A 15,573-nucleotide genomic window follows, 5' to 3' on the forward strand; every position below is an offset into this window, starting at 1 on the left:
TGAGCAAATACGACATCAATAGCAGATCATTCGGATTCAATTTATGTTGTGGAGCTTGTTCTCCCTAGAACTCATACTTTCCACTTTCCAGTGAGTGATTCTGAAATATTAATTAGTACTTGTATATGGATTACACAATGTGAAAAACTTCTGTGGAAAGATGACAGACTTAAAATATAGTTCTTTTAGAACAGGAAAATATGGCTGCTTGAATAATGACTTTACACCCCTAAGCCATTCATTATTCATTATTTCTATTTCCTTTAATAAATATAAATTGTCAATACCTCCTTCACATGTTCTGAAAAACAGAATCCATCAGCATGAGGAGACTTCTTACTGCTTTCTGTGAGTTTAACCCGAAGCACTTTGATGGGAGTTTCCTGGATTGCAGCTTGGCTCACAGTAGATACAAGAACATACAAAGCTCTGTGTTATTTGTGTGTGTGTGCTTAGAGCGGTGATCTGAAGTAGAACAACCTTCACTTTAAAGTTGCAACAGTGTCTCTCTATGTTGCCTTGTCTGTCCTGGAACTGTATTTGTAAACCAGGTTGGCCCCAAATTCACAGAGATATACCATGATAGCTGTCTTTAGATGTAAAGGGCCGAAAGTTTGGCATATGCCTTATGGATAGGATCAGGGAGAAGGCACAAGGTAACATTCATGCTCAGTTCAGCTCCTGTCCACCAGGGGGCGCAGTTTCATAACACAGCCTCATTGCCTGAGTGATTTCTACCTAAGAAGAGTCATTTTCTCTGAGTTAACACTTCTTCATGCTAAACATCAAGACCACTTTCTAGAAGACACTAAAGATGGACTCTTCTCCAGGCTTCGTGGCTGTGATACTTCTCCTACTCGGTAAGTAAACAGAGAAGTCTTTAGCAGGGAGTTATGTAAGTTATTTTCAAGGCGACACAGAGCTCAACTCCCTCTTTCTTTTCTCTTTCCGTTGGACTGTAGGAAGGACTCACGGAGACTCAGTGACTCAAACCGAAGGCCAAGTGACCATCTCAGAAAATGGATTCCTGAGAATAAATTGCACTTATTCAGCCACAAGCATAGCTTACCCTACTCTTTTCTGGTACGTTCAATACCCTGGAGAAGGTCTACAACTCCTCCTGAAAGTCTTTACGGCTGGCCAGAAGGGAAGCAGCAGAGGGTTTGAAGCCACGTACAATAAAGAAACCACGTCCTTCCACTTGCAGAAAGCTTCAGTGCAAGAGTCAGACTCGGCCGTGTACTACTGTGCTCTGGGTGACACAGTGGTAGAAACCACAGGGGGAGCTGAGCACAAACCGAGAGGCAACAGGTGGTCTGGCTGCTGAGAAGCTGCCTCTGAGATCACCTGACTTCAGCACAGCCTTCCGTGTGAGACCGAACTCAACTCTGTTGGTGAAAAGTCATACAAGTGTCCTCCTGCCAGGCTACATTAACTTCAGAAATTATTAGAGAAAGAACAATCTCTGGGGTCATTGTGGTATCACATTTAAGTTATTTGTCTGCAGTGCTGGGTCAAACCCAGAGCCCCATGCAAGCAAGGCAAATGGTCTACCACATTTTAAACTCCATCTATGTTCAGACAATCAGATGTGCTGGAGAGAGTGGTGTCTGGGTAGTATGACCTAAACAGAGTCCAGAAGGAAAGATGTGAGAGAGCAGCAATCGTTCCCTAACAAAGGTCTGCGGAATTCTTTTCTGAAAAAGATTATTATCCTCTCATATATTATACTCCAACCACAGTTTTCCCTCCCTCTCATCCTCTCAGGTTCTCCCTCTACCTTCCCTTTCCCCCAGATCCACACCCCCACCTCCCCTCAGAAAAGAGCAGGGCTCATGTGACATTAACCAAACACAGTGTGAGGAGACCAGGCACATAACCATCACATCAAGGCTGTCAAGGCAACCCAATAGGAGGAAAAGGTCCTATAAGTAGCCAAACGAGTCAGGGACAGTCCCTGCTCTCAGTATTAGGATTCCCCCCAAACACTAAGTCACTTGGCCATAACATAGATGCAGAGGAGCTAGGGGAGACCCCTGTAGGATCTCTGATCTCTGCAAGTCTCCATGGGTCCCAGTCAGTTGATTCTGTGGATCTTGTTCTCATGGTGTTATTGTCCTTGACGCTTCTGTTTCTTCCAGTCCTTCCTCCCCATCCTCTGCAGGACTCTGTGAGTGTAGCCTGCTATGAGGCTGTGGACTCTGCATCTGCCCCCCTCTGCTGGCCTCTTTGATGATGATTCTGTTAGACTTGGTCCCAGAACACTCTGCAGGCAGGACAAACTCTAGGTCAAAGGTCTTGTGGCTGAGTTGTCCCAGTTGCTCCCCCTGAGGCCCTGCTGGTTACAGAAGAGCCCAGTTCAGGCAGTGTTTGTGTTGCCCATCACTAGGAGTCTTTGCGAGTGGAGAGTAACCTGAGCGGAATCTACTCCACTGAATTCTTAAGGAGAAGGAGGAAGAGCAGGGACTCAGGAACAGCAACAACCTGGAGAGCTGAAGGGGACACTAACTGTGCAAAAGACAGAGTTTCTACTATTTTAGGGGAAACTGCATCATTTTTTTCTCTCTCTCTTCTTTCTTTTTAAAGTTGAGACAGTGTCTCTCTATGTTGTCCTGTCCGTCCTGGAACTCTATTTGTAAACCAGGCTGGCCCCAAACTCACAGAGATACACTTGCCTCTGCCTCTGCCTCTGCCTCTGCCTCTGCCTCTGCCTCTGCCTCTGCCTCTGCCTCTGCCTCTGCCTCTGCCTCTGCCTCTGCCTCTGCCTCTGCCTCCTGAATCACAGTGCCAAACTAGCATCTTTCTCTTAAATCCTTCAAAATGATCACGTGAGATCCACCTATTTCACAGTGAGATTTAGACAAATGTTAGATTAACAATGTGGGTGCTATGGCCTGTCCATGCTGTCACAAAACCAGAGATCACACCGTCTTTACTTCTAGTAATTCTCCCCTAAAAAATTTGCTGTGTCCTGTATGAAAGGGTTATTCCAGTTTCCTTTAGATTTGTCATCGTCTCTGCGCATCAGATCTCAGACATACAGTAAATCCTCACATATCTAAACATTTCACAGTTCCATTTTCACTGAGGAATGTGACGCCTTAAGAAAGGAGTTTTCAAAACCTTCAGCACTTTCCACTTGTCGGTATGTTTGCCAGATACTCAACTATTCCTGCATTAGTGTGTAATTTAGGAGCACAGAGAATTGCTGATCCTTATGGGCAATTGGATAGCATAGTTCTTGAAAAGCATTGTTGAACTAATAATGAATGATCAAAAATCATGCCATTACTATGAGAGGAGAATTTTATATTAAATCAGAAACACATTGTGCGTTAACATGAAATTGTCACAGAATTAATAAAAATACGTATATTTTACACAGAATTTAAATGTATCTGCTTTTTGACAAAATTCGTCATTTGAAATTGGTAACATAGTTGCAAATAGAGCAGAGGTAAAGTCACATTCTAAAGACGTTTACATTTTAGGTGAGCATTAAACTGAGGCTTGTCATTATCATTAGCTTTTACTGTGAATCATTTCTATTCAAACTTTAAAACATACTTTGGCATTTATTTTCAGATGAGGAAAGTAAATATTAACTGTCTTACATAGTCCTGAGATAAATTATTATAGACACCCTCCTGTGGTTTTTATACATACATACATACATATGTACATACATACATACATACATACATACATACATACATACATACATAGGAGTTTACATTTGGCATCAAATTTCCAACAGCAAAAAGCAACCACAAAAAGCTGACTCAGAGATTTTGAGCAAATACAACTCTGACCCCAAGATGGCAGTGTGAGCATTAGTCCTCCCTCAGGAGCTGGTGAGTGTGTGCCTGCCTGCGTGCATGTCTGCGTGAGTGCGTGCGTGCATCAGTCTCTGACTGGCTGGCTGTCCTTCCTGAGAGTCTCCATTTAATGCTAGAAGAAAAAGCTGATGAATCAGGCAGCAGCTTTGGCTAGGCTTCTGCAGAAAAACCATGGGGAAGCACCTGAGTGCCTGCTGGGTGCTTTTGTGGCTGCATCATCAGTGTGAGTGAGTGGAGGTGTTAGCTGGGGGCCATAGGAAGGCATCTTAGGATTTGGGGAAGGATGTAATTCTGTGTGCCAGGAGAGACACATGGGCCTGCTTGAGGATAACCTGAGATGCTTGTAGAGAGTAAGGAAGGATCTCATCTAAGCTTAGATGGTTGATTTCTGGACTCTCTCACTGTTTTCTGAATAGGGGTGGCTGGCAGGACCCAAGTGGAGCAGAGTCCCCAGTCCCTGGTTGTCCATCAGGGAGAGAGCTGTGTCCTTCAATGCAATTACACTGTGACTCCCTTCGGCAATTTGAGGTGGTACAAACAAGACACAGGCAGAGCTCCTGTGTCCCTGACAGTCCTGACAAACAAGGAAGAGAAAACATCAAGGGGAAGATACTCGGCAACTCTGGATGCAGGCGCTAAGCACAGCACCCTGCACATCACAGCCTCCCTGCTGGATGACGCTGCCACCTACATCTGTGTGGTGGCCGCACCATGCTCCCCAGAAACTTAGAGCCAATACCAAAACCTGCTCCTGGAGGCTTTGAGGAGGCATAGGTGACAGAGAAGTCTTTCAAATACTGTACTGGGAACTGAAGTTCCTTTTTTGGGCCACTGTCTCATTAGAAAGACAATTTTAAAACAGTCTGAAAAGAGAGCTTGAAGGAATTGTCAATAGATTTTAAGAGAAAAACTTTGTAGGAAAGCAGAAAATCCTGGCAGCCACCATAAAGGGGGGAGGTGGAAAAAACATTAGCCTTTCAGTTAACCAAGAAGGTCAGAGAAATTGCTAGAAAGTACTGAATGTTATGGGAAAATTTAAAGGAGGGTTGAGCCCTGCATTTGTGTGCAGAGGGAAGCCAGTACCGCACTCTTATGTCCCAGGTAAAAGGACTGCACCTGAGATATGTGCTTAGAAGAGGAAACAGAAACACATTTGATAGAACTGAACCAATCCCACAGCTCCCTGTACCCAAATCCTGTTGGGGAGAGAGCTGAACTCTCAGAAGTGTGGAGAATCCTGAGACCTCAGGACAGACAACCACTTCTTCACACTTCTGCCCACATTCCCAGCCCGAGAGGAAACTGCATAGTGCCTCTGGATACAGGAATATAGGAGCAGTCAGAGGCAGGAACTGGCTGGTTTCTGCCTGCACCCAGAACTGAACTGAACCAGTACCACAGATCCCTGCACCCAAATCCTCTGTGGGAGAGAGCTGGGCCCTCAGAATTGCAGACATTCCAGAGAAACCAGAGGAGACAAATACTTTCTGCCCACATTCCTGACCCAAGAGGAAATTGCTTAGTGCCATCTGTGCCCTCTGGGTACAGGACCTAGGTGCAGTCAGGAGCAGGAACCTTCTGGTTTTTGCCTGTGAGGAGAGTTGAAAGCCAGTCACCAGGAGCACCTACACACCTGAGAGCAGAATTCTCTGTTCCCAGATCTGGCTGAAAGCAAACAGGTCTACAGGAGTGCTGACACACAGGACTACAGGAGGGCAAAGCCACTTTCAGAAACAGCAAGACAAGCTAACATCAGAGACAACCTGATGACGAGAGGCAAGCGCAGGAACCTAAGACTACTTGGCATCATCAGAGCCCAGCTCTCCCACCAAAGCAAATAATGGATATCCAAACACACTGGAAAAGCAAGATTTGCATTTAAAATCACATTTTATGATGATGGAGGACTTTAATAACGACATACATAACTCCATTAAAGAAATAAAGGACAGCACAAGTAAACAAATAGAAGTGCTTAAGTAGGAAACAAAAATCCCTTAAAGAATTATAGGAAAACACAACCAAACAGGTGAAGGATATGAACAAAATGATCCAGGATTTAAAACTGGAAATAGAAACAATAACGAAAGCATAAAGGGAGGCAACCCTGGAGATAGAAATCCTAGGACAGAGATCAGGAGTCATAGATGCAAGCCACACCAACAAAATACACGAGATAGAAAAGAGAATCTCAAGAGCAGATGATACCAAAGAAAAAGATACAGCACTCACAGATAACATAAAATGAAAAAAGCTCCTAGAACAAAACATCCAGGAAATACAGGTCACAGTGAGATGATCAAACCTAAAGGTAATAGGTATAGAAGAGAGTGAAGATTCCCAACTTAAAGGAACAGTAATATCTTCAACAAAATTATAGAAAAAACTTCCCTAACCTAAGGAAAGAGATGCCCATAAACTTACATGAAGCCTAAAGAACTCCAAATAGATCGGACCAGAAAAAAAAATTCTCCTGTCACATAATAGTCAAAACACCAAATGCAGAAAACAGAGGAAGAATTTTAAAAGCAGTAAGGGAAAAAGTCAAGTAACATATAAAGGCAGACCTATCAGAATTGCACCAGAGTTCTCACCAGAGACTATGAAAGCCAGAAGATCCTGGACAGATGTCATACAGACCCTAAAAGAACACAAATGTCAGGCAAGGATACTGTATCCAGCAAAACTCTCAATTAACATAGATAGAGAAACCAAGATATTCCATGACAAAACCAAATTTACACAGTATCTTTCTACAAATCCAGCCCTATCAAGGATAATAGTTGGAAAATTCCATCACAAGGAGGGAAACTATAACCTAGAAATATCAAGAAAGTAATCTCCTTGCAACAAAACCAAAAGAAGAGAGACACACAAGCATAACTCCACCTCTAACAACAAAAATGACAGGAAGCAACAATCACTATTCCTTAATATCACTTAACATCATTGGACTCAATTCCCCAATAAAAAGACATAGACTAAGAGACTGGATATGTAAAGAGGGCCCAGCATTCTACTGCACTCAGGAAACACATCTTAGAGACAAAGATAGATACTACCTCAGAGTAAAAGCCTCGAAAAATCACTTTCCAAGAAAATGACCTAAAGAAACAAGCTGGAGTAGCCATTCCAATATTGAATAAAATCAACTTTCAACCAAAAGTTATCAGAAAAGGTAAGAAAGGACACTTCATATTCATCAAAGGAAAAATCCACCAAGAAGAACTCTCAATCCTAAATAACTATGCTTCAAATACAAGGCACCTATATTCACAAAAGAAAGCTTATTAAAGCTCAAAGCACACATTACACCTCACACAATAATAGTAAGAGATTTCAACACCTCACTCTCATCAATGGAATCACTCTCATCATGGAAACACAAATTAAACAGAGACATAGAAAAAGTAACAGAAGTTATGAACCAAATGGACTTAGCAGATATTTACAGAATATTTCATCCTAAAGCAAAAGAATATATCTTCTTCTCAGAACCTCATGGTACCTTCTCCCAAATTGACCATATAATTGGCCACAAAACAGGCCTCAACAGATAAAAGAAGATTGAAATAATCCCATGCATCCTATCCAATCACCAGGGAATAAGGCTGGTCTTCAATAACAAGAGAAAGCCCACATATACATGGAAGTTGAACAACACTCTACTCAATGATAACTTGGTCAAGGAAGAACTAAAAAAAAAATTAAAGACTCTTTAGACTTTAATGAAAATGAAGGCACAACATACCCAGACTTATGGAACACAGTGAAGGTAGTGCTAAGAGGAAAATCATGGCTCTGAGTGACTTCAAAAAGAAACAGGAGAGAGCATACATTAGCAGCTTAGAAGCACACCTAAAAGTTCTAGAACAAAAAGAAGCAAATACACCCAAGAGGAGTAGAAAGCAGGAAATAATTAAACTCAGGGCTGAAATTAACCAAGAAGAAACAAAACGGACTATACAAACAATCAAGAAAATCAACAAGATAGATAAACCCTTAGCCAGACTAACCATATCCAAATTAACAAAATCAGAAATGAAAAGGGAGACAGAACAACAGAAACAGAAGAAATTAAAAAAAAAAAACATCAGATCCTACAACAAAAGCCTGTATTTAACAAAACTAGAAAATCTGGAGGAAATGGACAATTTTCTAGACAAATACCAGGCACCAAAGTTAAGTCAGGATCAGATAAATCATTGAAACAACCCCCTAACTCCACAAGAATTAGAAGAAGTCATTAAAAGTCTCCCTACCAAAAAGAGCCCAGGACCAGATAGGTTTAGTACAGAATTCTATCAGACCTTCATAGAAGACCTCATATCAATATTGTCTAACAAAATAGAAACAGACAAATAACTACCCAAGTCCTTCTATGAAGCCACAATTATGCTTATTCCTAAACCACACAAAGACCCAAGGAAGAAAGAGAACTTCAGACCAATTTCCCTTATGCATATCGATACAAAAATATTCAGTAAAATTCTTATAATCTGAACCCAAGAACACATCAGAACAATCATCCATCATGATCAAGAAGGCTTCGTTTCAGGGATGCAAGAATGGTTCAATATAGGGAAATCCAGCAACATAATCCACTATATAAACAAACTAAAAAAAAAAAAACCCAAATTATCATTTCATTAGATGCTGAGAAAGTCTTTGACAAATTTCAGCACTCCTTCATGATAAAAGTCCTGGAAAGATTAGGAATTCACAGCCCATATCCAAACTTAGTAAAAGCAATATACAGCAAACTAGTAGCTAACTTTAACTAAATGGAGAAAAACTTAAAGCAATCCCACTAAAATCAGGGACTAGACAAGGCTGCCCACTCTCACCCTACTTATTCACTATAGTACTCAAAGTCCTAGTCAGAGCAATCAGACAACAAAAGGTCAAAGGGATGCAAACTGGAAAGGAAGAAGTCAAAATATCAGTATTTGCAGATGATATGATAGTTTCCTTAAGTGACCCCAAAAGTTCCACCAGAAACCTACTAAGCCTGATAAACAACTTCAGCAACGTGCCTAGTTATAAAATTAAGTCAAATAAATGAGTAGCCTTCCTCTACTCAAAGAATAAACAGTCTGAGAAAGAAATTAGGGAAATGACACCCTTCACAATAGTCTCAAATAATAGAAAATACTTAGGTGTTACTCTAACCAAGCAAGTGAAAGATCTGTATGATAAGAATTTCAACACTCTGAAGAGAGAAATTGATCTCAGAAGATCAAAAGACCTCCCATGCTCATGGATTGGCAGGATTAATATAGTAACAATGGCCATTTTCCCAAGAGCAATCTACAGATGCAATGCAATCCCCATTAAAATTACAAATTAATTCTTCATAGAGTTAGAAAAAGCAATTTGCAAATTCATTTGGAATAACAAAAAAACCCAGGATAACAAAAACTATCTTCAACAATAAAAGAACTTCTGGGGGAATCACCATCCCTGACCACAAGCAGTATTACAGAGCAAGAGTGATGTAAACTGTATGGTGTTGGTACAGAGACAGGCGGGTTAATCAGTGGAATAGAATTGAAGACCCAGAAATGAACCCATACACCTATGGTCACTTGATCTTTGACAAAGGAGCTAAAACCATCCAATGGAAAAAAGATAGCATTTTCGACAGATGGTGCTGGTTCAACTGGAGGTCAGCATGTAGAAGAATGAACATTGAGCCATTTTTATCACCATGTACAAAGCTTAAGATCAAGTGGATCAAGGTCCTCCACATCAAACCAGATACACTCAAACTAATAGACGAAAAAGTGGGGAAATGGGTACTGGGGAAAATTTTGTGAACAAAACACCAATGGCTTATGCTCTAAGATCAAGAATCGACAACTGGGACCTCATAAAACTGCAAAGCTTCTGTAAGGCAAAGGACACTGTCATTAGGACAAAACGGCAACCAACAGATTGGGAAAAGATCTTTACCAATCCTACATCTGATAGAGGGCTAATATCTAAAATATACAAAAACACAAGAAGTTAGACTCCAGAATGCCAAGTAACACTATTAAAAAATGGGGTACAGAGATAAACAATGAATTCTCAGCTGAGGATTATCTAATGGCTGAGAAGTACCAACAGAAATGCTCATTCTTAGTCATCAAGGAAATGCAAATCAAAACAACCCTGAGATTCCACCCCACACCAGTCAGAGTGGCTAAGGTCAAAACCTCAGGTGACAAGAGATGCCGGTGAGGATGTGGAGAAAGAGGAACACTCCTCCATTGTTGGTGGGATTGCAAACTGGTTGAACCACTCTGGACATCAGTCTGGAGGTTCTTCTACCTGAGGACCAGCTATGCCACTCCCAGGCACATACCCAAAAGATTCTCCAACATATAACAAAGATACACACTCCACCATGTTTATAGCAACCTTATTTATAATAGCCAGAAGGTGTAAAGAACCTAGATGTCCTTCAACAGAGGAATGAATACAGAAAATGTTGCATATTTATACAATGGAGTACTACTCAGCTATCAAAAATGATGCTTCATGAAATTCATAGCCAAATAGATGGAACTAGAAAATATCATCCTGAGTGTGGTAACCCAATTACAGAAAAACACACATGGTATGAACTCACTGATAAGTGGATAATAGCCCAAAAGCTCGGATTACAGAAGATACAATCCACAGACAACATGAAACTCAAGAAGAAGGATGACCAAAGTGTGTATGATTCACTCCTTCTTAGAAGGAGGAACAAAAATATTCATAGGAGGGAATATGGAGTCAAAGTTTGGAGAAGAGACTGAAGAAATGACTATTCAGAGCCTGCCCCACATGTGGCCCATATGTATATATACATACAGCTACCAAAACTAGATACCATTGATGAAGATAAGAAGTGTATGCTGACAGGAACCGGATATAGATGTCTCCTGAGAGACACAACAAGAACATGTTAAATACTTAGGCAAATGCTAGCAGCAAACTATTGAACTGAGAATGGGACCCCTGTTGGAGGAATTAGAGAAAGGATTGAAATAGCTGAAGGGGCTTGCAACCCCATAAGTATAACAGTGTCAACCAACCAAAGCTCCCAGGGACTAAACCACTCCCCAGAGACTATACATGGAGTGACCCATGGCTCCAGCTGCATACGTAGCAGAGGATGACATTACTGGGCACCAAAGGAAGGAGAAGCCCTTGGTCCTGCCAAGGTTGGACCCCCAGTGTAAGGAAATGTTGGGGGACAGGAAGTGGGGTGGATTGGGAGAGGATCACCCTTATAAAAGGGAGACGTATAGGGGACTTATGGATAGGAAACCGTGAAAGGGAATAACATTTGAAATGAAAATAAAAAAAACTAATAAAAAATAGAAAACAGTAAAATAGAAAGAACAAAAAAGAAACAAAGAAAGAAAAACCTTTAATAAGGAAAAAATCATTCCCAAGAATGGATGTATGCTAATGAGCAGATGATGTAGTACAAAATCTTCCTACTGTACAATGTACAGCTCTTCATAAGACCCTTAGAGTCCGTGTATTCAGGAGTTTTTGCTCATGCTGTGTTCCATAGATGAACCAACTGTCATGTCAACATAGATGTGGAAAATCTCACAGGACCTTACTCATAGACGAACAAAAAAACACAGAAAATTAATGACAGCTGCAGAAAAGAGAATCAGCTTTCGCCAGAGATAAGATGGTTGATAAGTTATCTAATTCCATGTGGTCCCATAAACACATAGAAGCAATGCTAAATAGATTCAGCAATTGTGTGTATGTGTGTGTGAATGTTTGTGAAATAAGGAAAAGTGGATTATGCCTTTCCTTATCTGAACTTCATATGTTAGTATTTTACAGAGATCAATTATTATTACTAATTTAAACATTGTTTTAAATTTCCTATAGGTGTATCATACTTATACAAACCCCTCTCCATTTTAAATCCTCTCACATTTCCCTTACTCCATTGCAAATCCATGTCCTCTTCTTTAATTACACACACACACACACACACACACACACAAACACACACACATGCATATACACACATACATGCATATACATGCAGTTGCTGAATCTATTTAGCATTTCTTCTATGTGTATGTGTTTACAGGACCACTTGGGGTTAGATAACTTATCAACCATCTTATCTCTGGAGAAAGCTGATTCTCTTTTCTGCAGCTGTCATTAACTGCAGAGCTCTCTTCTCGTTCTGTTCAGTGCAGTTTGCAAGCCTAGAGGATAGGTAAAACCAAAGCTTAACAAGATTTCAGAGCCTGAAAGTCTTCATGTGGGGCTTCCAACATGATGTTATCCATTCCTGGAAGAGAAGGTTTCCCTTGGTGGCATAAGATGTGTAGTTGGGAGTTCCTCTCTGCATTGTGTAAAGAGTCCATCATTTAGATTTTTTCTAAACGTTCTCCATCCCTCCTGGCTCTCACAGTCTTTCTGCTTCCTCTTCATCAGGATCCCCTAAGTCCTAGGTGGAGGGATAGAGGAATATTAATGGAGACATTCATTTATGGCTGAGTGTTTTAAGGTCTCTCACTCTCTCTATACTGTCTGTCTGTGGGTCTCTGTATTTGTTCCCATCTGCTGTGGGAGGAGTCTTCTGTGATAATGACTGGGTAAGGCACTGATCTCTGCATACAGCAGAATGTCATTTGGAATCATTTTATTGCTACATTCCATTAATAGAACAATATTATTTGGTTTACCCTAGGTCCCTGGCATAGCTAGTCTCAGGTACTGGTTCACCCAAGCATTGTCATGTATGGGTGTGAGCCTTACATTAAACCTGATATTGGTTGGTTACTCCCACAACTTTCTCACCAAGCTGGGCAGTGTTGTAAACCAAAGGATTTGTAGTTGAGTTGCTGCTTATGTTTCTCCTTTGGTAGTGTGCAGAGTACCTTTCTTTACTGAAGATGAACTTAGGGGTAAAGGATCTGTGTAGGCATAAGCTCAACTTCTCCCTAACAAATGAGTTGTCTAGTCTTGTCTTCAGCAGTGGGGCCTCACCATCCGTTAGTGGAGAGCAATGTATAGTCTTTACTTCAGCCTGCATTGTTTAGGGATTCCCATGGGACCCCATTGGCCAACAACTCAAATCACAGTACTGAAAGCTTCATTTGGTGACAAGAAATGTTTACTTGGGACTCTTGCCTTCCCAGTTATTTGGCAATTTATTTCAGATCACATATGCACACACACACACACATACACACACACACACATGCATATCCACATACACAAACACATTCACATATAAGCTTCTACTGTATTAGGCTTCTCTAATACTCCTCAGATAGCCTTTAACTTTCTTTAGCTTTTTCTCTCCGCTATTCCCTCCTTTATCCTCCTGACTCAGACAGCCCTTACGCTGTACAGTTGACTGTGTAGTGTTTTGTCGTTGGTAGAAACAAAGTGGACCTTCTTATCAAAAAATAATGCTTGCTTTGGCCTGTCAGGTGCCTCCCTGAAGGAATGACCCAAAGGCTTTCCTGTATTTTATATAACTCAGGACTCTACCAGGGCAGAGGAGTCACTTTGTGAAGGAAATTACTTTAAAAATATAATCGGAGGATTTATTAACATATTTTTTTATCACACAAGATAAAATTTCTTAAAATTGAAGGGTCAAATGACATGACCCAGTCTGAAAAAGAAGAAGAGACAGAGAGAGAGAATGAACATAATCAAAGAGATCTACAGAATATTTTCTCATATTAAAGACATCAATATAAATATCCTAGGAGAAAGTGCAAGGGAAAGGGGAATAATTGAGGAAATATTGACTATAAATCTTTCCAAACTTGCTGGAAAAAAGGCACACATCCATAATGTTCTGTATGAACCCAGAGGATGGTGGCAATGAGATGCTTGAGCATCTACAGAGTGACATTGCTGAAGAAAATACAGAGTCTAGCAAGCTCACCAGAGAGTGGCCAACAAATGGAGATATGGTATTAATAGGATTAAAATACATTATGTGAACTTTTCAATGAATGAATAAAATATATTAAGCTGAAATACAAAAGCAACATGCAATAGCTTGAAGTGATGCAAAATTAATAAATATGATAAAAATTGATATATAGATAAATGCAAAATTTATATCTTTTGTAGCATGTTCCCTCTTACATAACTCAAAAGATAAATGCATAAGATACAATAGATTAACACTAGATGTTAGATGTGTTCCTAACAATATATTAGATAACTACATGTGTAGTTTTCTGTGTATATAAGGGTTCTGACATAATTTTTAATAAAATTTTTACATTTGAGGTTTATATGCTTTGGAATAAATAGCCATTTACTCCTGTTGAAAACAAAGGAGTAACACTAAATGTACTGTTGCTTTTTTTTTTTTTTTGGCTCATGGTCTAATGTAATACTCTCCTGTGTGAACCTGTAGGTCTTCACACTCCCTTACCATCAAGTTTAGCTTTTCCAGTACAACCCTGATTTCAGCCAGTATAATCTGTTAGTTTGTCATTACTATGTGGTTGTTCTATTTATACCGCATTCAGTGTATTATATATTTTATCTTGTCATCCTCTGGTCCATGCATTGTCTTTAAGGCTTTCTATTGAATAGTCAGACATTTTCTAAGTCATGGCAGATGCTCTCATATGCCTTTGTCATGCATCTTTGGGCCTTTACATTTATCGAGAAATCCATTTCTTATGTTTTTAAAGAACAAGGTTTTTGTGAAGAAAAGGATTTGGCTCCTTGGCTTCTGCCACACACAATAGATAACTCTGGCTTCCTAGTTGGACACAAGTCTCTGATTAGTGCAAAATACAATGATATTTCCTAAGGGACTCTGAATATTTGTTAAAGTTATATTTTAATTTCAAAAGTAATTGCAATTAAAGTAAATAAAATTGTAGAAAATTATCATAGAAAACTACTATTATAGAAAATATTGTAACAGTAAAAAGAATTCCCAGTACAGCTTCATCACTACAGTGACTTCCAGGCCATCCAGAACTACAAAGAGAGGCCCCGTGTCTAGTTATGGTTTCTACTGTTATAAAGAGACATCACAACCATGGCAACTCTTATAAAGGGCAGCATGTAATTGTGGCTAGATCACAGTTTCAGAGACGTCAGCATGTCTACAAACATGGCAACACGCAGGCAGACACGTTGCTGGGGGAGGAGCTGGGAGGTCTACACCCAAATCTGCAGGCAGCAGGAAGAAAGTGTCCCTGCTCTCTCGAAATCTTAAAGCCCATGCCTAGTGACACACTACTCCAAAACCCATAGTCCTAATAGTGCCACTCACTCCCTATGAGCCTATGGGGGGGCATTTCCATTTATACCACCACATCCTGTCTGACTTTAGTCCCACTGTGATGAGTTCTTGTGAACAAGTTTAATGGGGGTTTACAGTTCAGAGGTTGAGTCCATAATTATCATGTCAGGTAGCATGGCAATAGCAGGCAGGCAGACAGGTAGGCAGGCAGGAAGTCATAGTGCTAAAGTAGTAAGTAAGAGCTTTCAACCTGCTCTCTAAAAGCCATCTGTGAATGGCTTGGTGTTTTGAATCCTCTAAGCTCATCCCCAATAACAAACCTCCTCCAAAAAAGCCTCATCTATTATTAATTCTTCCCAAATAGTGTCACCAGTCAGTGACTAAGCACCAAATATATGAGCCTAAGGGAGAAATTCCAGTTCAAACCACCACAGCGGACCCTGTCTAAAAAAAATTCTTCCTTATATTTTATGATGGAATCAT

The 15,573-nt window shown here is 40.3% G+C and overlaps 1 gene segment (V, D, J or C); it reads left to right on the top strand.

The window, feature by feature from the left end:
• Positions 1-814: 814 nt before the first annotated feature.
• Trav6-1 (T cell receptor alpha variable 6-1) lies at positions 815-4,569 on the top strand. The segment is given in 2 exon segments: positions 815-860; positions 4,256-4,569. Coding segments are annotated over 2 exon segments (360 nt in total).
• The last annotated feature ends 11,004 nt before the right edge of the window (positions 4,570-15,573 follow it).

This window comes from Rattus norvegicus, chromosome 15 (assembly GCF_036323735.1).
Source record: "Rattus norvegicus strain BN/NHsdMcwi chromosome 15, GRCr8, whole genome shotgun sequence".
NCBI lineage: Eukaryota > Metazoa > Chordata > Mammalia > Rodentia > Muridae > Rattus > Rattus norvegicus.